This window comes from Engystomops pustulosus, chromosome 8 (assembly GCF_040894005.1).
Source record: "Engystomops pustulosus chromosome 8, aEngPut4.maternal, whole genome shotgun sequence".
NCBI lineage: Eukaryota > Metazoa > Chordata > Amphibia > Anura > Leptodactylidae > Engystomops > Engystomops pustulosus.
In genome coordinates, this window is record NC_092418.1 from 49,943,058 (window position 1) to 49,968,042 (window position 24,985).

Genomic DNA, 24,985 nt, shown 5'->3' on the forward strand with positions numbered 1-24,985 from the left:
AGCTCAGAAGAAAGATGATGAGCAGATTCACATGGTGTCATTTGCTGATGATGAGTCACCTTTATGAATTAACTGTGGACCTTTCCAAGCATAGGGAAGAACAATATAGGGATAGTTTTATAATATCATTTTTCAAAAATATGTTTAGTTAGTATGCGTTAGTCTATCTGACAGACTCTCTTTAAATGAGTCAGAGTTTAGCTTTAATTCCTTTATTTGTTAGACAAACATTTTGGCATAAAATATTTATATTAGTGTTTATATTTTTTAATCTTTTTTGGTAAAATGGAATTTTTTAAATCATTCATCATGTTTTTCATCATACACTGTGTTGTATAAATCATCTCCTTTTTCTTTTTCTGATTCTTGCAGGTTCGACTCTCATTCCATCACATGTATACAGTATTAGATCAAAATTGTATATGAATCTTTTGCACTAAATGAAAGTTCGATTATCTTTTGGGTCATGTTGGTCTAGTTTACTTTGAGACAGGATCAAACAGAACACCTAAATAAACATACATTAATGGTTTAGTTTTTTCATGAGAAAAAGAGACATAAATATGTGCTATGTTTCTATGAGCTATAGAATAGTAAATGCAGTGGAATAAAATACATATTTCCAGAATTATTCTTATTTAATATGCAACATGGATAATGTATGAGGCACTCACTCATTTTCTTTTGTTTTAGCTCTTAAAGATGGCAAAAAATAGCATTGATGAAGCGATCATATCATCTGCAAAAAGTCCTCTACACTTAGCGGTATGTCTCTTTTTGTTTGTTTTGTATAAAAAGGAGACGGTGGATTGATAATATATACTCTTATTCACATATGGCATCAGTATTTGGAGTTCATCAGTATTTTGCATTTGTATTCAAAAGCCAAAAACAGATGGGAATCTTAAACACATTAGGAAAAATTATGTGAATATATGTTCAATAGTTCTTTTATTCTTTGCATTAAACTTTGCATTAAGCTACTGATGCAAAATATTTTTTAAAAACACAATGCAATGTGTGCATGAGGCCATATGTAGGATGAATAAAGAAAATGCCTATACTTTGTAATCTAGGAAATAAAAGCATATTATAAAGTACTCACATACAAATTGTTACTGAAAATATTTAGTATAACCCTACAAGCACAGCCAGGATTGGTACTCAGGACACCGCAATTATTTTTTCTTGTTATTTAAAGTTAATGTGTAAAAGCCATGACTTTGCATTTGTGTGTCCTTGTCAGTGGCTTGGTGCTTTCTTATGTTTGAGGAAATGTACTTTTTAATGGTGTCCACTTGGGGTGCCAATTACTTATTGACTAATTTTATGAACTTTTAATGGCCTATAGCATTGTTTAAGAGAAAACTGTAGAAGCAATGAAGAAATTAGAATTTCTAGAAGGAATGAGGAGTTTGGACTTATGGGGGAGATTTATCATAGTGTTGGAAAGTTAAGTAAGACTAGACAGTAAAAGGCGACCTGCACATGAACAATTTTTTCTCCTCCAGAACAAAAAACCACAGATCTCACGATTGTGATTGTGTTACCCAGCAACTGATCCACAAGAACGGGAAGCACATGGATTACTGTGTGTGTTTTTCACATTTGCATAGAGCCACAAACATGGCCAAGAATAGACTATGCCCTGATTTTTTTTTCTATGGGGCACTAGGCTCATGCTTGGAGCTAAGGAAACAACAGTTTATACAAGCCCATAGAAATGAATTGAGATGTGTACTGGCCACAAAAGTAAAAGCTAAAACACATGTGAAAAATAGGTTTGCATGCATGAGGGCTTATTCTGCACCAGATTAACATGCTGGATGATGCATTAATATTAGTTGGCCTAGTTTACTCTTGAAAACTGCACCAGTGACCATTAGATTATTATTTCCATGTCCACAACTTTTTGTTTTTATTAGTCATATTAGTGTCTAAAATCATTCAGAACCCTAATATATGTGGTGCAAGGCATTTCAAATGGTCTCAGACAATTTTATAAATATCCCTTAGTGTGCATATGTATAGGTGTTGGTTCTCCGATCTGGAGACCAATAGGCAAGGAAAAAATCCCAGCTTAGCAGAAGTAGTGGTATTTGAGAAATTGCAATGACTTAATTCATAATTCAAAATCAAGACAATAAAAAAAAAAAAACAGCATCAGAACTGATATCCGTACATAAATAAAGCACCAGAATTGAGCTCAGCATATAAATGCAGCATCAGAACCAGACTCTGTGCAGAAATACTATACTATATTCCATACAGAAATAGAGCACCAGGATCAAAGTGTGTACAGAAACACAGCACCAGAACTGGGTTCCCTACATAAATATGGAACCAGAATCGGGCTCCATACAATAATACAGCAAAAAAACTGGGCTCCATACAGAAGTACAACTTCAACTGGGTTATGTACATACTGTAATAAAATAATATGATCAATAAATATATGTTGTGCCACATAAAATCAATACATACTGTACACTGTAATCATCAATTGTTACAGTGTCATCTATAATCAATATATACAGTGAAAGCCTTTATAAAATCACTTAGCTTTCCATAATATTTTCCTTCAGCTCTGACTTCTGCCTGGAAAGTAGGTAGCTCAATGACATCTTCACGTTTCCTGTGTCACTGTAGGGGCCATACATGAGCTCTGAGAAGAGAACCCTCCTGCTCCAAATGGATGAAGTCTCCAGTGGTCTCACCCCCAGATGGAGTATCAGAAGGCAGCAGTAGTCAGACATATACTTTGTCCTATACACAGGAGCTATATATCAGTTTGTGTTTTTCTTTAAACCAGAATCACATTTTTGAGAAATGTTAGAACAAACAGTAACCCTGGCATAGCAGGTCAAGTCTAGTGAGTTCCTGACATTACTCCACCTTCTTAATAAGAGTTCTCTGGGTGGTGCAGGTTGTGCCTTGTCTGGGTAACAACAATTAAATTCTTTTAGCAGTTGCTGACAGTTTATCAATAAAATCAGACAGTAAAAACTGCTTAGTGTTTGATAAAGCTTATGTCCAACATGGTATTTAGAGCCAAAATGAAGTTACCAGAGAGAAATGGTAGCAATTTCGGTCAATTTTATAGTTGTTCTGGTTATGTAATTTTAAAAACAATTTTAAGTTTTTGATAAGTTATTTAATTTGTCACTTAACCCCTTCCCGACATTTGACGTAATAGTACTGCATGGCGGGAGGTGCGTTCCCGCAAAATGCAGTACTATTACATCATGCTTCTGGCACCGGCTCCTGAACGGAGCCCGCGCCAGAAGTTGCAGGTGCCAGCTATATATTATAGCCGACACCTGCCTCTAACACCCGCGATCGGAGATTTCTCAGATCGCGGGTGTTAACCCCTGACACGCAGCTGTCGCGCTGACCGCTGCGTGCAAGGGGCATTTGATCAGAATCGGACACCAAACATGCTCAGTGTGTTACATTACACAGTGTAATACATCTGTATTACACTGTGTAATGTGAAGAAGAGCTTGAACAAGTGATCAGTGGATCTCTTGTTCAAGCTTACCTGTAAAAGTTAATAAAAAATGTTAAAAACATTACATTAAAATCATTTTTTAATAAAAAGAATTAATTAAAGGAAACCTACCATTTAAAATGGCAGGGGTAAGCTGTAAGTACCGAGCACCAGCTCAGGGTGAGCTGGTGCCGGTACTTACGTTCGTTAGTGTTATAAACCGCGGTATCGCGGTTTTAACACTTTTTAAACTTTAGAGCAGAAGGGGCTTCGGCGCTGCGCGTGACCGTGTGCACGCAGCGCCGAAGCGTCTTCCGCTCTAAAGTTTAAAAAGTGTTAAATCCGCGATACCGCGGTTTATAACACTAACGAAAGTAAGTACCGGCACTAGCTCACCCTGAGCTGGTGCTCGGTACTTACAGCTTACACCTACCATTCTAAATGGTAGGTTTCCTTTAAATAAAGTTAAAGTCCCCATAACACAAATATTCCCTATACACATGCAATAAAGTGAAAAAAACACAAAATCGCCAAAAAAACCGCATATATTTGGTATCGCCGTGTCCGTAACAATCCGTACAAGAACTCAGAAACATTATTGGACCCGCTCGGTGAAAGCCGTAAAAACAAAACCCAAAAAACACGCCAAAAAAGTACATTTTTCATAAAATCTCTACACAAAAATGTTCTAAAAAGTGATCAAAAAAAGTTATGTGCGCCAAAATGGTACCAACACGTAAAAAATAAGCCCTAAACTAGCTCTGTCAACCGAAAAATATTAAAGTTACGTCTCCGAAAAGATGGCGATGCAAATACAAATGAGATTTCCTCTATATTAGTTTTTATCCAGTCAAATTGTAAAAATAAATGAAAAACTATATAAATGAGGTATCACCGTAATCGTAGTGACCTATAGAATAAAGATAATATAGCATTTTTAGTGAACGATGTATGACCTCCAAAAAATACGAAAAGTAAACAAAAATTTACAATTTTCTTTTCACCCATACATTCAAGAGTTAATAAAATCTCATCAATAAGCTAATGACCCACTAAAATGAAGTATTTGTAAAGTGCATCTCATGTCGCAAAAAATAAGCCCTTATATGTCCTAATTGCCAAAAAAAAAAAGATTGTATAGCCAATAAAAAGTGACAATGCATAATCTGCTCTGAATGGCGCAGCTTCCCTTCGATGCCCTGGCGTGTGCCCATACAGATGGTTACCACCACATATGGGGTATTGTTATACACGGGAGGGATTGGGTATCAAATTTTGTGGAGCGTTTTGGTATTTTATCCACTGAGATTTTGTACATTTTTTGAAAAACACATTCATTTAGCCAAAAAAATTTTACTTTCAAAATTGCATCCGATTTTATTTTAACCCCTGTAAAACAATTAAAGGGTTAACAAACTTCATAAAAGTTGTTTCACGTACGTTGAGGGGTGTAGTTTCTATAATGGGGTAATTTATGGGGTTTTGCTTTTATTTAGGTCTCTCAAAGTGATTTGAAACCTGAGCAGGTCCCTCAATAGCAGGATTTTGCCTTTTTTTATGAAAATGTGAAAAATCGCACCTAACGTTCAAAGGCCCATAACATCCTACAAAAATAAGAGTATGCATAAAAAACCATATCCACATAAAGTAGACATTCAGTGAATGTTAGTTATTATGTTTTTTTGCGGTTATGACTATGTATGGAAAAAGTAGAACATTTTGAAGTTCGAAAATCAAGAATTTTTCAAAATTTTCACCAAATATCTGATTTTCTCATAAATAAATGCAAAACATACCACCAAAATTTTTCAACTAACATGAAGTACTAAGTGTCACGAGAAAACAGTTTTAAAATCACTTGGATATGTTAAAGCGTTCCGAAGTTATAACCACTTATAGTGACACAGGGCACATTTGAAAAAATGGGCCGTGTCAGGAAGGTGAAAAGTGGCTTCAGCGTTAAGGGGTTAAATGCATTTTGCATGTTAAACATTTCTTATTATTAATGTTTCATCAACTTTGTAGGTAATTATATATATTATTAATTAACCTTACAAATAAAACACCATAGCATAGGGCACCCAATGAGTTTTCCAAACTAAACTAAAAACTGAAATACGAATGAATATATATAAAAAAAAAAAATTTTTCCACTAATTAAATAAGAAAAAGAATCATTACAAACAGAGTGAACTTTTATACAAGGTTATTTATGTTGTGTCATGTTTAACCCAAAAAGCCTGAAAAGGCTTCATAAGCATTTTAAAAAGTCCTAAAGTCTGGTTCAGTAGGCGACACAATCTTGGGGAAGACTGCTGACTTGACAGATTTCCAGAAGGCAGTCATTGACACACTCAACAAGGAGCATAAGTCACCAAAGGCCATTGATAAAGAGGTTGGTTGTTCAGAGTGCTGTATCAAAGCATATTAAAGAAAAGGTGAGTGGTAGGAAAAAATGTGGTTTAAAAAAAAGTGCAGAAATAATCAAGAATAATTCCAGCCTTAAAAAGATTTTAAAGAAAAAGCCATTCAAAAATTTAGGGGAGATTCACAAGGACTGCTGCAGGAATCGGTGCAACCACATACAGGACATGGGCATGTCACATTCCATGTACTAAGCCATTCCTGACAATAGACAACATCAGAAGCTTCTTACTTTGGCCAAGGAGAAAAAGAACTGGACTGTTGCTCAGTGGTCCAACGTGCTGTTTTCAGATAAAAGTAAATTTTGGACATCATCTGATAATCAAGACCTCAGAGTCAGGAGGAAGAGTGGAGAGGCACACAATCCAAACAGCTTGAGGTCTAGAGTAAAGTTTCCACAATCATTGATGATTTGGGGAGCAATGTCATCTGCTAGTGTAGGTCCATTCCTTCTATCAGGAAATTTTAGAGCACTTAATCCTTCTTTCTGCCGACAAGCTTTTTGGAGATGGAATTTTCATTTTGCATTAGGACTTTGCACATGTCCACACTGCCAAAAGTACTGATGTGTTGTTTAATAACCACAGTATCACAGCAAACTCGCCCAATCTATGGGGGATTGTCAAGAGGAAGATGAGACAACAGAACCAACAATGCAGACAAGCTGAAGGCTGCTATCAAAGCAACTTGGGTTTCCATTACACCTCTACACCTCTGCAGTGCCATCAGCTGATCGTCCACCTTCCACTCCGCATTGATGCAGCATTCAGAACCTTTGCTCAGTATATATATATATATATATATATATATATATATATATATATATATATTTTGTATATACAGTACATACAGTACGTACAGTATATAGAGTATTTCAAAAATATATATAACATTTTATTAGCCTATTTGATTATATATGAAAATTGATAGGCTTGATCTATGATAGCAGAACAAGGGCCAATAAGGAAGAGGCAAAGAGGCATTGATGACAGAGCACTTGTAGTAACAGAAAAACACACTCCAAACTCTTCATTAACCATGTGATACCATACCAGATACAGATACTGAGTATATTGCTTCTTTTCTTCTATGAGTATACATGCAGGCGTTGTTACTAACCCCTATTTCTATTTAGTTGATCTGATAAGTTACTTTGATTTTACCTATTTTGGTCTGATATCTATGGTTATCATTCTGCACCTACAGTTCTAAAGGGTCCTGGAAGGCACTTCAGTCCTCCACTCCCAATTTATAACACCACTATCCCTCTTCCCCCCCACTCTACCTCCACCCTATACTTGCTCTGTTTCCTAATCTACCAAGGTGTTTTGTGTGCTGGCAGAAGAAGATGTAAATATGTACACCAGTAGTCACATCTAAGCCAATAGTACACATAAAAAATATTTTGGCAAATTTACTAAGAGCAAGGCAAACTGCACTAAATGTAGTTTGCCTGTGTATAGTGAAGGTTGTGCCAGATTCAGGATTTCTGGCGCCGTTCTTCATGAATCTGGTGCTCCCTGTAGTTGTGCACCTTTGACATAGATCATGCGACACAATTCTGTTGGACTTTGCATGATAAATCTGGCGCATTGTTCGACTGAGCACCGGAATGCCCCCTAATTTATGTTGCATGATGCCTAGTGCATCTATGCCATAAAAGTGTTGTGTGCAAAACAATTGTGGTGCAGACACTTCTTAAATACCTGTGCAAGCAATTTGCACCTAAAAGAATGTGTCAGAAAACTGACACAGGGCCCTTAGTAAATGTTCCCCATTTTCTCTAAAATGACAGATTACTGGTAAACAGAACATGTATGTCGGAAAAACTCATCAAGTTCCTTAGAAAATGCAGTTTTTAATTTTGTGATGATTTGCTACTTAACCGGTATTTTGAATGTATTTGTCTTTTTTTTTGGTTTGTTAAGGCTTACTATGGACATCACCAGGCTTTGGAAATACTCTTTGATTGTTACTATCATGTTGATGTTAAAGACGAAAAAGGACGTACACCACTAGATCTTGCTTCATTTAAAGGTCATATTGAATGTGTTGAGGCCCTCATCCGGGAAGGAGCTTCTATTCTTGTTTTTGACTCCGTTACTCAAAGAACTCCACTTCATGCTGCAGGTTGGACATAATTTTATTATATTAAAGTAAATAAAAGGATATATATGCTAAAGCTAAATATTTTATTTCAACCGTTTAAAATTCAGTTGGTACCAGTAAACTAAATTGTATTACAACAAATACTGTATTTTTTGGACTGCGTCTTAAAGACCGAAGGTTAGGAGGATCCAGCACTGCCAGACCCTCCTGAACGCTGTATTAGAGATCGGGTGATGTGCTGACATAGCACTGATCTCTCCTTTTATTATTCACAAGACTAAAAAATGTGTGTGGTAGCATTGCTACAAAGTGCTCTAGGGAATTGATATTAAAAGCACAGTTGGGTAGGCTCAATAAATCAAGGACGAGTGTTCACTCACTACTAGTATGTCACATTGTCGCGATAAGGCGATGTGTACGATCTAAGATCTCTGGGACATGAATGTTGTGTAACTAAATAGATAGCAGACTCTGCTGGGTCACCAGTATAAAGTGTCACTTTGGGGTAGCTAGGTCTAATGTGTTGTGACAGATATTTGCCTGTTCACACACACTGTACTAAATCATGCTTCATAGAATCAAATGGACGTCTCATTTGTATTCATATATAAATATTATAGACCAGTTGATGCTAACCCTCTGTTGGTGTATGTGAGTTAGTCATATGGCATGACCAGAGCCCTACACTACAAGGAGCCTGTGACTAGATAAAGTATTATTGTTCACACTATGCTGTCCCTAAGAGATCTAAGCTGGCTAGCTGTATATTGTAAATTGACTTAGAACCTAACCTCACTGCTGATTAAAAAAGAACATGCACTTTAGCCCCCCGACATGTTTCACATAGCAGAGCTGTGTGTTAATTCATGCTTAGAGTAGTTCCCAGTGTGTTCCTTATGTGTACAGTAGAGCTGTGTGTGTATTCATGTGTAGAGTCCTTCCCTTTGTGTATAGTAGAGCTGTGTATGTATTCTTGTGTAGAGTAGTTCTCTGTGAGTTCCTTATGTGTGTATAGCAGAGTTGTGTGTGTATTCATGTGTAGAGCAGTTCCCTGTGTGTTCCATATACTTGTAGAGCTGTGTGTGTTTATTTATGTGTATAGTATCGCCAGGTCAGTGTGTGTGTGTATTTGTATATGTTGCAGTGCCCACTGTGTATAATAGTGCACAGTGTATGCAGTAGTGATGAGTGTGTTCCTATTTCTGTTTGTGTGTATAGCTGATCTGTGTGTGTAAATGTATAGATGAAGCAGAGCTGTGTGTGTAAATGTATGGATGTAGCAGGCTGTGTGTGTAAATGTATGGATGAAGCAGAGCTGTGTGTGCTGTGCTTTAGTACGACCAACAGAGATATTTTAATTGGTGTAAAATATATTTTTCTTTCTTTGGAAGATTAAATCTGGGGTGTGTCCTATAGTAAGAAGCGTCTTATATTCCGAAAAATACGGTATCTTATTTAATATTTAAATATCATGCACAGCTAGATGGATATTTCTATCAATGGCTAAGAGACCCACTGATACATTATTTTGCCATCTTTTTGTGTGTGATAATAGGAATAAAATGAAAGACTAGGGAGATACCAAAATAAAAAAAGATGATGTGCTTAGAATCGCATACAAGCATGTAGCAACACATTAATATACAAAGCGATCTACTTAGAGATATGTCTGTAATCTATATGATGAACATCATCATCGTTAGACATATAAATGTAGACAAGAATGATGCTGTCCTATCTACTCTAACAAGCAAGGTCTCTAACTAGTACCAAATGCTTGACTGCAGGAAACATGCAAATGCAATAATATTCATCAACATATAAGCCTATACCCCATCATTTAATATATCAAAAGGTAATGGAGAAACTAATCCAGAACATAAGGCAAAATCCTCAAACAAAAAGAATTTGGAAAAGAAATGTGACACATAATACAGAACCCTTTGCAGATGACTTATTAGTTATCACTACTAATCCACAATTATCTTTGACTACCCATTCTTCTTTCTTTTACAAGTTTCTTTATCTGGCAAATTTTAAAATAAATTCAGGTAAATCCTCTGCTCTAAATAAATCTTCAATAGAGATTATAGAGGAAGCTAAAGCTACATCGCCATTTCATTTGGCATCTACCTCAATTAAATACTTTGGGGTCCACATTTCTGCAAACCACAACAACGGTATGCTCTTAATCATAAACCTTTGATGACAACGACTCTGAAACTCTAACTACCGTATATACTTGTGTATAAGCCGAGTTTTTCAGCACAAAAAATGTGCTGAAAAACGTCCCCTCGGCTTATACACGAGTCAATATACTCGTAAAAAATACTTAAAAATACTTAAAAAATAATAAACTTATATACTCACCCTCCGGTGGCCCCGATGTGCAGCGATGCTCCCCCGATGTCTGCGCGGCTCGTCTTCAGCCTTCCGCGGCGTCTTCTTTCTTCTGCTGGGCGCCGCCATGTTTTTCCCCCGGGCGGCACCTAGTATGACATCAGCAGCGGCGCGTCATACTATGCGCCTGCCGGCCGGGGGGGAACGCTGGCAGCGCCCTTCAGAAGAAAGAAGACGGGCGCAGAAGCCTGAAGACGAGCCGCATGGACATCGGGGGAGCAGCGCTGTGCATCGGGGCCTCCGGAGGGTGAGTATATAGGTTTATTATTTTTTAATGCTGGGCTGGGCTGTATTCTACTGGGGGCTGTGCTGTATACTACTGGGGGCTGTGCTGTATACTACTGGGGGCAGGCTGTATACTACTGGGGGCAGGCTGTATACTACTGGGGGCAAGCTGTATACTACTGGGGGTAAGCTGTATACTACTGGGGACTGGCTGTATACTACTGGGGACTGGCTGTATACTACTGGGGGCAAGCTGTATACTACTGGGGGCAAGCTGTATACTACTGGGGGCAGGCTGTATACAACTGGGGGCAAGCTGTATACTACTGGGGGCAAGCTGTATACTACTGGGGGCAGGCTGGGCTGGCTGTATACTGCTGGGGGCAGGCTGGGCTAGCTGTATACTACAGGGGGCAGCTTGGCTATATACTGTGGGGGTCTGTGACCAATGCATTTCCCACCCTCGGCTTATACTCGAGTCTATAGGTTTTCCCAGTTTTGGTGGTAAAATTAGGGGTATATACTCATACTCAGCTTATACTCGGGTCGTCTTATACTCGAGTATATACAGTAATTGAAATATCCCTTAAATTTCCTGGATAGGTAGATTTTACATATCTAACATCTGACATATGTAATGGAAGCTTTACATATTTCACTCCCCTCTAATGAATTTTCCACCATGCCTAAGGCAACCTTATCCTATATGGGAATAGACTTGAATATTCTACACTTACCTGTCCTAGATTGAAGGGTGGTCTGGGTCCAAAAAAAAGTATTATTGGGCTATCCAACTAGAATAAGAAATTGGGACAAAGATTATAATACCAAATTGTATGTTCACACTGAGGAAGAAATGCTAAGCATCTAAATCTCTACTGACTATCCATGAATATGCCAACCCCCTCACTCAGGCTCGGCATAGTACATCCACCTCCCCAGAAATTTGCTCCCATCTGTCTCCCATCACTAAATTGCGTGACCTGCAAGGTTTGGAAGATGTTAACTCTTCAAACTGGCTCCAAGCTCAAATAACTTTAGCAGAAACAATTTTACCCTCTTTTCCTGACCTAAAAGCATTAATACCCAAATTTAACTTCATGTGGTGCTCCCAAATTGTCTCAAACTTTTAAAGTTAAAGAAATTGGGTCCCTATGGTCCAATAACTACTCTCCTCTGTCTCCCCTTTCCCTAAACTTGTTTTTTAAAATATATAAAAACATATACAAAATAGCGGCAGATTTATCAAGCTGTCTGAAAGTTAGAATATTTCTAGTTGGCCATGGCAACCAATCACAGCTCAGCTTTCATATTTAAATATTTTAAAGAGGAGCTACGATTGGTTGCCATGGGCAATGCTTGATAAATGTGCCCCAAAGCCTTAGATTGTGACTAGAGATGAGCGAACACACTTGTACGAGCTTGATGCTCGTTCGAGCATTAGCGTACTCGAAACTGCTCGTTCCTCGGACGAATACTTTGCCAGCTCAAGAAAATTGCATCTCCCGCCCTTTTGATTTTTGGCGTCCAGAAACAGAGCCAATCACAAGCCAGGAGACTCTGCACTCCACCCAGCATGACGTGGTACCCTTACACGTCGATAGCAGTGGTTGGCTGGCCTGATCAGGTGACCCTGGAATAGACTAGCCCCTGCCCGCGCCGCTCGCATCATTCTCTGTCTGGATGCCGTTAGGGAGAGAGCTGCAGCAGGGATAGTGTTAGGCTGTTATATTAGATTACTGTTAGGCAGGAGTGAGTCTACAAGAACCCAACAGCCCTTGTTATGGCTAGAATAGCGTTATATATATATTTTTTTTGTTTGCTTGTGGCTGGCCTTGCTGGCACTAGTAGTGCAGCTAGTACCATATTGTGACGAATTTGCAGGGAGACTTGCAAACGTTATATTTAGCTCTTAGTGACACACATATCCATCTCAAACACCTAAGTGGGACAATTTATTAGGGGTTTGATTGAATTAGGCACAGTCTGAAGATTTTTTTTTTACTTAAATTTTTTTTTCAAAACTAAAAGTCATCACAGGCAAAGCACAAAATCCAGTTGTGTGCTGTCAGTGTAGGTTAGAAACTAACCATACAAGAATCCAACAGGCCTTCTTAAGGCTACAATAGCGTTATATATATATATTTTTTTTTTATTTGCTTGTGGCTGGCCTTGCTGGCACTAGTAGTGCAGCTAGTACCATATTGTGACGAATTTGCAGGGAGACTTGCGAACGTTATATTTAGCTCTTAGTGACATACATATCCATCTCAAACACCTAAGTGGGACAATTTATTAGGGGTTTGATTGAATTAGGCACAGTCGGACGATTTTTAATTTTTTTTTCAAAACTTAAAGTGACTTAAAATCCAGTTGTGTGCTGTCAGTGTAGGTTAGAAACTAGGCATACAAGAACCCAACTGCCCTTGTTAGGGCTAGAATAACATTATATTTTATTTATTTTTTGTTTGCTTGTGGCTGGCCTTGCTGGCACTAGTAGTGCAGCTAGTACCATATTGTGATTAATTTGCAGGGAGACTTGCGAACGTTATATTTAGCTCTTAGTGACAGACATATCCATCTCAAACACCTAAGTGGGACAATTTATTAGGGGTTTGATTGAATTAGGCACAGTCTGCTTTTTCTTTTTTACTTTTATTTTTTTTTATAACTTAAAGTCATCAGGCACAGCACAAAATCCAGTTGTGTGCTGTCAGTGTAGGCTAGAAACTATCCATAGCAATAGGATAGCATCGTTTTGTTAAAAAAACAAAAACACAAAAAAACACAAAAAAATGTTACAGTTTACACTTTAATTTTGAAAATGTTGAACCCGAGGGCTAGGGGTAGAGGACGAGGGCATGGGCGTCAAACTACTGCAGGGGTCAGAGGCCGTGGTCCTGGGCGAGGTGAGACACCACCTGCTGATGAGGGAGCAGGGGGACGCCGCAGAGCTACACTCCCTAGGTTCATGTCTCAAGTTACTGGGACTTGTGGTAGAGCACTGTTGAGGCCAGAACAGTGCAAACAGGTGATGTGGATTGCGGACAATACTTCTAGCCATTTGTCCACCAGTCAGTCTTCCACGCAGTCCACCCATGTCACCGAAATCAGCACTCCTCCAGCTCCTCCACCTCAGCCTCGTTCCCCCCAGTCTGCCCCCTCCCAGGAAAATTTGGCATTTGAACCGGCATACTCTGAGGAACTGTTTTCTGGACCCTTCCCAGAGTCACAAACCACTTGTCCGGTTGCTGCTGAGCTCTTTTCCGATGCCCAGGTTTTCCACCGGTCGCAGTCTGTGGGTGATGATGACATTGTTGACGTAGTGAAAGAAGTGTGTAAAGAGGTGTCGGACGATGAGGAGACATGGTTGTCAGATAGTGGTAAAGTTGTTGTCAGGGCAGGAAGTCCGAGGGGGGAGCAGACTGAGGGATCGGAGGATGATGAGGTGACAGACCCAAGCTGGGTTGATAGGCCGGGTGAACACAGTGCTTCTGAGACGGAGGCGAGTCCTCGACGAGAACAGGTTGGAAGAGGCAGTGGTGGGGCCAGATGGAGAGGCAGGGCCAGAGCTGGTGCATCAGCACCAAATGTTTCACGTATTGAAGCTCCCGTGGCGAGGGCTAGATTTACGGAAGTCTGGAGGTTCTTTAAAGAAACACCGGATGATCGACGGACTGTGGTGTGCAACCTGTGCCACACCAGGATCAGCAGGGGTTCCACCACTACCAGCTTAACCACCGCCAGTATGCGCAGGCATATGAATGCTAAACACCCCACTAAATGGAACCAAGGCCGGGCACACCACTGCTCCTTCCCCTGTGTCACCTGCTTCCTCTGCTAATCAGCCCCCTGCCCAGGACCCCGGCCCAAACACCTCCCATGCGAAAACCACACCTTCGCCTCCACGATCCCCCACAGCATCCGCCAATGTCTCCATGCGCAGCGTTCAGCTCTCCATACCCCAGACACTGGAGCGCAAGAGGAAGTACAGTGCAACCCACCCACACGCCCAAGCCCTCAACGTCCACATCTCCAAACTACTCAGCCTGGAGATGCTGCCCTATAGGCTGGTAGAGACCGAGGCATTTCGCAACCTCATGGCGGCGGCCGCCCCTCGTATTCGGTCCCCAGCCGCCACTACTTTTCCTGATGTGCCGTCCCAGCCCTGCACCAGCACGTGTCAGACAACATCATCTGTGCCCTGACCAACACCTCTGACAAGGTCTACCTGACCTGCCGGGCAGGGCCACTATATGTCGCTGACGGCACATTGGGTTAGCTTGGTGGAGGCTGGGACCGAGTCTGACCCTGCGGCTGGTCATATACTGCCGACGCCGAGGATTGCAGGGCCTACCTCGGTCCAGGTCTCTCAGGCCTACTATGCCTCCTCCTCCACCCACCCCTCCTCCACCTCCTCTTCCGAATTACCATCCGTGGGCATGGCGCCATCAGTCGGTAGCTCTAGACACAGCAGCAGTGCCGTCGCTAAACGACAGCAGGCGGTGCTCAAACTGCTGAGCCTAGGCGATAAAAGGCACACCGCCCAAGAGTTATTACAGGGCATCATGGCGTAGACTGATCTGTGGCTGGCACCGCTGAACCTGAAGCCAGGCATGGTTGTGTGTGACAACGGCCGTAACCGGTGGCGGCTCTGAAACTCGTCAGACTGACACATGTGCCATGCCTGGCCCATGTGTTAAATCTCATAGTTCAGCGGTTCCTCAAGACATACCCCAATCTGTCTGATTTGCTCACGAAGGTGCGCCGCATCTGTGCGCATTTCAGGAAGTCCAGCACAGATGCTGCCACTCTCAGTGCAGCGCAGCACCGCCTCCAACTGCCCGCTCACCGACTGTTGTGCGACATTCCCACGAGGTTGAATTCAACATTAACCATGTTATCCAGAGTTTACCAGCAGTGCAGAGCGATTGTAGACTGCCAGATGTCAACTTCTACCAGAACTGGTAGTCAGGTCAGTCAGCTTCCTCAAGTCTACAATGAGGAGTGGACGTGGATGTCTGATATCTGTCAGGTGCTGAGTAACTTTGAGGAGTCAACACAGATGGTCAGTGGCGATGCCGCCATCATCAGCCTCGCCATCCCGCTGCTTGGCCTGTTGAAAAACTCTCTGGTCAGCATGAAGTCAGAAGCTTTGCGCTCGTCACAAGAGATGGGGGAAGAAGATTCCCTTGTTGATAGCCAAAGCACCCTCTGGTCTGTTTCTCAGCGCATATCGGAGGAGGTGGAGGTTGATGAGGAGGAAGAGGAGGAGAATGTTGGCGAGACAGAAGAGGGGAGCATTGCTCAGTCCTTCACTGTTCAGCGTGTATGGGCAGAAGAAGAGGAGTTGGAGGAGGAGGAACTGGACAGTCAGGCCAGTGAGGGGAGTGAATTCTTGCGCGTTGGGACTCTGGCGCATATGGCAGATTTCATGCTAGGCTGCCTATCCCGTGACCCTTGCGTTCAAAGAATTTATTCCAGCACCGATTACTGGGTATTCACTCTCCTGGACCCACGGTACAAGCAAAATCTTTCCACTCTCATTCCTGGAGAGGAAACGAGTGTGAGAATGCATGAATACCAGCAGGCCCTGGTGCACAAGCTGAAACAATATTTCCCTTCTGACAGCGCTAGCGGCAGAGGGCGTACTTCTGAGGGACAAGTAGCGAGGGAGAGTAGGCGAGCAGGCATCTTTTCCAACACTGGCAGGGGTACGCTTTACAAGGCCTTTGCCAGTTTTATGTCACCCCAGCCAGACACTGTCACCTGTCCCCAGTCTCGGCAGAGTAGGGCTGATCTTTACAGAAAGATGGTGAGGGAGTACGTAGCTGACCATACCATCGTCCTAAATGATCACACAGCTCCCTACAACTACTGGGTTTCAAAGCTGGACATGTGGCACGAACTGGCGCTGTACGCCTTGGAGGTTCTTGCCTGCCCTGCCGCTAGCGTGTTGTCTGAGCGGGTTTTCAGTGCAGCTGTTGGCATCATCACGATAAGCGTACACGCCTGTCGGCTGACAGCGCTGACAGGCTGACGCTTATCAAGATGAATAAAGCCTGGATTTCTCAGGATTTCCATTCTCCACCAGGTGAAAGAAGCTCAACCTGAATAATGTATGCACTCCTCCTCCTCCTTATTTTCCTCCTTCTCCTCCTCTTTGTACACTAAAGCAGAGGAAACTGGCTATTTTTTGCCAGGGCCAACTGGCTCTAGGTATAGTACTCTATGTATTTAATTTTTCTGGAGGGCCACCCACCCTGTCCTCTGGTTTGAAAACTTTTTTGGACTGCCACATACAGGCACTATCCAAATTTAATTGTCTCCATAGCAGCCTCCACACGTCGTCTTTATAGCTGCCTCCACACATTGTCTCCATTGCTACCTCCACACATCATCTCCATAGCTGCCTCCCAAAGTCGTCCATATAGCTGCCTCCATACATCATCCCCTTAGCAAACGAGCTGTGTCAGGCAGAATTTTGGGTTGTTTTCATGGCTTCCACATCAAACTTGTTAACTTTGTCGCCACCCTGCTGTGTTATCCACAAAATATACTGGCAAACTTTTATCATTTACTGATATTATTTCAGCGCTTCTTGCGCATCTGTTTACATTCCCCTCTCCCGCTATAACCAAAACTTATAAGAACAGTACTACACTTGATCTTATCCAAGAGGTTCTTAGAAGTGCTGTTTGTAGCCCCCTCCTGCTTTGAAAATTATAATTTTTTCAAAGTAAACGCTTCTGGCCCCCAGGCCCATTTTGGGTGGGGAGGAGCCGAGAGACAGGGGCTTGGACAGGCGAAAGCTCGCCTGGCAGCGGACCGCCAGCTCCATCCCAAGATTAGGTAGCCTCAGAGGCATCCATGCATACTGCCCCTGCTGTTTCCTGTCCATTTCGCCTCCATGATCCTCCACAGCGTCCACCAATGTCTACATGCGCAACTTTCAACTGTCTATACCCCAGACGCTGGAGTGCGAGAGGATATACAGCACATCATCCCCTTATCAAACGTGTCAGGCAGAATTTTTAGGTGTTTCACTAGATACTTAATTGAACTCGGCGCATCTGTCGCTGCCATGCTGGAGACCTGAAGTTTCAATCATAGCAGCGCAATATGGATGCCCCATACTGTTACTCTTAATCATGGAAGTTGTCTCCATGGCTGCCTCCACATATCGTCCTCTTATCAAACGAGCTGTGTCAGGCTCATTTTTCGGGTGTTTCACCAGATACGTTATGGAACTTGGTCACTATGTGGCCACCATGCTGTGTTATCGACTAAATATACCGTCAACCTTTTGTTCACATATGAAATCATTTCAGCGCTTCTTGCTCACCCTCCTTTGGTTCCTCTCTGCCACCCATTGGTTTGAAGCCTGAGTCCATTTGGGGTATGTCGCCATGACACTCTCTAGCCTGCCGCTGCCTCTGCATGCCGTCTTCTAAGGTGTCAGGGTCAATTATTGGATGTTTTAGATGCTATATAGCCTCATTCGGTCACTCTTTCATCGCCATGCTGTTGCCCATAATTTTGGCATAATGGTGCGATTAAGCAGCCTCAGAGGCATCCATGCACGCTGCCCCTGCTGTTTTCTTTCCTTTTTTCTGTGGTGTTTCCATCATTTTCTGAGGTTTCAAGGTGTTTGGCCAAGCTTCCCTGTGCAGACCCTTGGTCCCCTTGAAAAATGGTCGAGTCTCCCCTTGACTTCAATTTAGGTTCGTTATTCGAGACGAGCACTCGAGCATCGGGAAAAGTTTGTCTCGAAAAAACGAGCACCCGAGCATTTTAGTGCTCGCTCATCTCTAATTGTGACTCATCCCGCCACTATATATCATCGTGGGAAAAAGAGCTCCAGACTATCCTTGAACGAGGGGAACCCAAAAGCGTTTTTCAAATTTAACACAATGTGATAAATTTTACTTCAATGTGAGCTACAAGAGCATTAAATAAATAATAACATCCCTGACAGCGGTGTGAAAATGACACAGGTAAATACCTACATACATTATGGGAAAGCAGAAAAAAAACACCTTTCTGGAAGCAGATTGGTGCACAAATGCTGTTCATGCAAAGACTTACTCTAAAAAACCCTTTGCTAATCTAATCTTAACCTCTTGGCACTCTTCATCCGATATATCGGATGCTGAGCGCAGTGACTTAACGCTCAGCGTCCATTATATTGGACGCAGAGCTGATGCCGGCCCAGCTCGAGATCTGAGCCGGACCGCCATCGGAATACACTGGATGTCAGCTGCAGCCACTTGTGTTGGTTTTGTCAGCACCAGTGTGAACACTGTTCTACATCCGAATTCCTGTTACCTGTCCTCTTCATCATCCAGCAGCTGCTGAATTAAGTCCCCCCTGTCATCTTTTAGGGTCACTCAGGAACCATTAGGAACTAGTGAAAATTGAACCTGAAGCATAGAATTCAGGTCCATACCAAATTTAGCCAGTACGGCATCCATGAATCTAGAGACTGTTTGTGATTGGGCTCCAAATTTGAAAAAAAAAACCAAATAATGAGTTCAGCAATCAAAGATAGAGTTAATCTTTGCAGCTGATTCCACTAGTCAAAGAAGAAAGCTCAAATTATCAAGTGTGTAAATTCTAGATAACCAGCTGGACCACTACCCCAGCTGCAGACCAATCGTGTCTCTGTGGACAATAACTGTGGACAAGATCCAAGCAGCTTACAGCCTCTTAGCAACCGGAATGTGCTCTGTAGGCACACCTGCAGTATAAGCGCAGGGTCACATGTCCAGATGCTATTACACAAGGGGGAAAGCTAGGGACAACTTGCTACAAATCATAGGGTCAGTCAGCTAAGCAGGGACTTCTAAAAAAGCAGCAATTGCCCTTTTAAGGTGTAAAAAAGAGGGTACTATTTTTAAGGACAGGTGGAGATCTAAAATGATTTCCCATATAAGGGCACTCTGGAGAAATTGCAAGGATATTTTTACTGTTTATAGAGCATTATACAGCAATAATTGATTCTTAGCATTTACTGCATCATCCAGCAAGATCTTGAAGGTCCTGTCTTTCTATAATATTATAATATAAAATGATAATACAGAAAAATCATCGAACATACCTTGTTTGCAAAGTTGCTCCTGTTAGTAAATATATTGATACGAAGTGTTGTGTAACGCACATTAATTCATGGATTAGCCCCTGAAATCACAGGCGATGGGAAATAATTTCCAATGTGTTCTTATTAACTTTTTTTGGCATATGTCATTTTATATGTTTATGGGGTATTTTTATTCATTTATTTTTTTACTTAAAAAAATTGTTTTTGTTGTTCATGATAATACCCTGCAATACTGATGTATTGCAGGGGATTAGCTCAGTCAGCCTATTCACATGGGTAGAATGACACTGTGACTGTAAGATCCAGTCACAGACAAAATTTTACAGGCACTACTTGAGGACAGCCCTGGAGTCCTGATCAGACCTTGGAGCTGCCACACCCTCAAAGGTGGCATGGGGGGTGGGATCTTGGGGAGAGACCCCCAGAAGTCCATTTAACAGGTTAAAAACACCCACGATTGATGCTCACTTCGACCACAGATGTTACACTGGGGATTCAGCTGCTAGTTACAGCTAACACCCCTGAACTGGCACCAGCTCAGTGATGGATATATCATTTACAGCGCAGTTAACTGCTCACTGGGTTAATGTAATGGTGTCTGGGCCTGAGGCAGGAATAGCTGTAGTGCATTTACTTCCACCACAGAGGATTGCTGGACATCACTCCTATTATTCGTTTGGCTCCTCCTCTATACTCTGCTTCTTCCTCTTCCGCTTCGTCTTCTTCTCCTCCCTGCTCATTCAAGCACCAACAGTTTCAGTACAGTTATGGTGCAGCAGGCTGTGGTGAAACTCAACTTGGGCAAAGGACCACACATCACCCCCAAAGTAGAGAAACATTTTCACCGCTGTATAAAATAAAACTTCTGGAAAAAAAATAAAACTTTTTATATAATCAGAAATTTTGGGATTTTTTTTTTTAGAAATACAGAAACTTTGGAGAAAAATAAACCTTTTTTGGAAACCATATACAAAAACAAACTAATTAAAAATAGAGGCTGGATCACCACTATTAGGATAACATAGCATCTTTGATTACACCACTACAGTGTGATAGAAAATGAAAGAATACAAGTGCACCTGGTGGAGGCATTATAGGCGGAGTTCCCATCCGACATAGAGAGCTCAGTGGTAGAAGGAGTAGTAAGTCGCCAAAGCAGCAGGGGCAAAAGCAACATCTCGGAGGTGGGTTAGAATGGCCACATCATGGAACGCCCCGTTCATATCTGATGATACACCTCCTGGTAATGGGTGTCCTTTCTATTCAATTTCCCAATGCCCTCTTTGCCATAGAGGTGCTGACCTACCCTGTGACAAGCATCTTATCTGAACATGTGTTGAGCACTACAGGAGGTTTCATCACAGACAACAGGATCTGCCTATACACAGTCAATGTGGACATTCTTAAATTCATTAAGATAAACCTAGCATGGATTCCATGGAATTTTGGTTATTCCAGTGACCGAGTGAGTGGTTAAAGTGTTGGCGTCCTTCTCCTCAACCTCTTCCACTGCCAAATTCACCTCCAACTCCTCCACCTCTCCATGGAGAACTGATGCTTGCATAAAATTAATAATTATTTATTTTTGTTTTCTCATTGACAACATAACCATTCTGATGAAAGTAGTTAGTGTGCACTATTCTTACTGACAAACAACACTTTACTGATCCATATATTAGTATTTGTTATTCTCACTGACAACAACACATTTCTCTGTTCCACATATTTATGTGCGCTATTCTTACAGGCAACAATATTTTTAGGATCCACATATTCCTGTGCGCTATTCTCACTTACAACAACACTTTTATGATCCACATATTACAGCACAATATTCTCTGAAAACACATTTTTTTCTGATCCATGTATTCATGTATGCTATTTTCATTGAAAACAACACTTTCCAGATCCATGTATTCGTGTACACTAATGTCAGGATTTGAACCTGTGTCCTTTGGCCGTACTAGTCAGTTCTCTACCACTTTGCTATTTGTTAATTTGTATAATCCTATCAGGAGTGTCCGGGCTCCATTTAAGGCTGGTTTTGTCATTCAGTATTTGCTAGGTATTGTTGTAGCTGCAGCTTATCCCTGGCTCTGTCCTGTAGGAACATCTATACTTTCTAGTAGCTTGTTTCTTTGACTATGGTGAGATACTTTGAAGTTTGTCTGTTCCTGTATTGTATTCTTGTATTCTCTCACCTCTTTCCTGTCTGTTCCCCTTTGTCTGTGTTTATTTAATAGTGATTGTTTTGTGGACCTTCTCTGATTGTTATCCACTATTCCTGTCCTCCTTATTGCCATCCTAACTGTATTCAGCCTGGGTTGTGTGTTTTGTGTGTATGCTCGGATTGCTGATTCACCAAATTTTTCTTGCAGCAATAGTTTTGTTAGGGGGGGGGGGGCTCTAATTTATTACACCTTTAGTCCTTTTCTCTACTATCTGGAAAGGTCTTCATGTTCAGGGAAAAAGAACTTGTCAGGTCCAAACCTAGCCCAGGTAAGCTGACCATCTCCCCCCAGCCAGGGATTAGCCTTAGATTAAGGGAAAGTTTTCCCTTCCCTGTTTCCCTAGTTCTTGCTGCTCTCTTTATACGGTTTCCTTCTTTCTTGTAAACCATCATAGCTATTCTCACTGACAAAAAACGTTTCTGATCCATGTATTACTGTGTGCTATTCCCAATCACAATAATTTATGATCCACGTATTTGTGCGTGCTATTCTCATTGACAACGACCATTTTCTGATCCACATATAAGTGTGCATTATTCTCACTAACATCAAGACTTTAATGATCCATATATTTATGTGTGCAATTCTCACTGGCAAAACAGTATTCTGATGAAAATATTCATGTGTGCTATTCTCACTGACAACAACACTGTTTTGATTCACATATATATGTGTGCTATTTTCACTGACAACAATATATTACTGGGTGCTTTTCTCAATGAAGATAACACTTTTCTTATCCATGTATTCTTGTGCACTATTCTTACTGACAACACTTTCCTAATACATGTATTCCCATGCTCTATTCCTACTGACAGCAGCAATTTTTTGATCCACACATTTGTGTGTATTTTTCTCACTGACCAACTTTTCTGAACTTACGAAGAAAAGCGCAAAATTGTCTGACAGGAGCAACTGTGCAAACAAGGTGATGATGATAATTGATTTTTCTGTGGCTAAATACTAGACAGAGACAGGTCTTGCTGAAAGATGCAGTACATACTAATAATCAGGTCTAGACTGGGAGGTAGTTTTACCACCTAAATAAGTTTTTTACTATCTGCCTGTAAACACAATGATTTCGAATTTTGAAAATGAAACTACTTTTTACCACTTAAAATGAAGTACATGTGAGGAAAAAATAATTTCATAATCACTTTGCTAGGTAACAGTGTTCAAAAGTTATAACCGTAAAGCAACGCATGTCAGAATACAAAAAATGGGGCTGAGCCTTAAAGGGGGATCTCTAGTTGATGTCCTTCTATAGAAACCTTTTATTTTTACTACGAATCGACAGAAATCTTACCATGGTCACACATATGCACGGCTCGTTAGTTTCACCGAGGGTACTCAGAGTTCTGGGTTATAACGAGCAGTGCACCTTTGTGACCATGGTCAGATTTCTGTTGTCTTCTAGTAAAAATAAAAGGTTTATATAGAAGGACATCAACTAGATATCTAGAAATCTGTGAGGAATAGATACAGAAAGTATATTGGAAAATTGTATAACTTTTTATAATACAAACAATAACATTCACTTGCTGAAATGAGAATACCCTTTTAAGCTATAAACTGGATACGTCCTTAAGGGGTTAAACTAAACTTATTGAGGTGGGAATACCCCTTTAAGAAAAACCGTCTTACTGACAACTCCTACTTACAGATGAACCTCTCTGTCCACTGTGACCTCTGGTGAAGCTCTGGATGCTTTATTTTAGTCTCAGGCTTCAATGATCAGCTATAAAGTGTCTAGGATAAAGCTTTATTGATGATGTTGTTCCCATGACAGCACAATTTTCAAATTTGTCACAGGGACATAATTTTTTTTCTTGAATTACAATTATTAAATATACCAGTTCTCACTTGCATATAAATTCAACTTAAGTACAAATCTAAAGAAACTATGTTGTATGTAACCCAGGGACTGCCTGTGTATATCAGGCAGTCCCTGGGTTACGTACAAGAAAAATTATTTAGGTTTGTAATTAAAGGAAATCTACCACCTGGATGAAGAATTGTAAACCAAGCACACTTAGTTGATCCTGCCAGTAGTATATGCTTGTTTTAAAGATTAAGCCATACTTGTCTAAGTACTGACTATTCTTTACTGTGAAACTGCGAATGGCTCATTAAATCAGTTAAATCATACTGGTGTGTGTCCCCTCTAGGAGGATCCACTCTCCTTTTGGCTTATTATACCCTTGTTTTTATGAAAAAGAGGCTTTAAAAATTGTGCAAATGAGCCTGAGGGGCTCAATATTCCATTAACATCTATGGAGCCAGCACTGCTAAGAAATTTGCATAATTTTTAAAGCACTTTTTTTGAAAAACAAAGGCATAAGTAGAGTAGATCCTGCCAGAGGGGGCACAAACCAGCATATAAATGTGCTTGATTTACGATTCCTTTAAGATTAATTTGAATGGAAGTCGGAACTAGTATATTTTATAATTTTCTAAATTTTGTGCTGTTTTGGAATTATTAATAAAGCCTCATTACCCACACCTTAGCTAAACATTGCAGCCTTGGGACTAAAGGAAAGCATTATGAGAGCTTCACACACACATACACTCACCGGCCACTTTATTAGGTACACCTATCCAACTGCTCGTTAACACTTAATTTCTAATCAGCCAATCACATTGCGGTAACTCAGTTGCATTTAGGCATGTAGACATGGTCAAGACAATCTCCTGCAGTTCAAACCGAGCATCAGTATGGGGAAGAAAGGTGATTTGAGTGCCTTTGAAAGTGGCATGGTTGTTGGTGCCAGAAGGGCTGGTCTGATTCTTTCAGAAACTGCTGATCTACTGGGATTTTCACGCACAACCATCTCTAGGGTTTACAGAGAATGGTCCGAAAAAGAAAAAACATCCAGTGAGCGGCAGTTCTGTGGGCGGAAATGCCTTGTTGATGCCAGAGGTCAGAGGAGAAGGGGCAGACTGGTTCGAGCTGATAGAAAGGCATCAGTAACTCAAATCGCCACCCTTTACAAACAAGGTAGGCAG

At 41.1% G+C, this 24,985-nt stretch overlaps 1 protein-coding gene across 3 annotated transcripts in view; it reads left to right on the forward strand.

Annotated features, from left to right (window-relative positions):
* Nucleotides 1-24,985, forward strand: part of ANKRD44 (ankyrin repeat domain 44) — a 377,775-nt gene that overhangs the window by 159,142 nt on the left and 193,648 nt on the right. For all 3 annotated transcript variants that reach the window (XR_011849377.1, XM_072120895.1, XM_072120896.1), the window contains 2 exons: nucleotides 694-765; nucleotides 7,843-8,044. Coding sequence is in view for 2 of the 3 variants with exons in the window: in XM_072120895.1 (XP_071976996.1) it covers nucleotides 694-765; nucleotides 7,843-8,044 (274 nt within the window). In the remaining variant the exon portion in view is untranslated. The remainder of the gene's footprint in view (nucleotides 1-693; nucleotides 766-7,842; nucleotides 8,045-24,985) is intronic.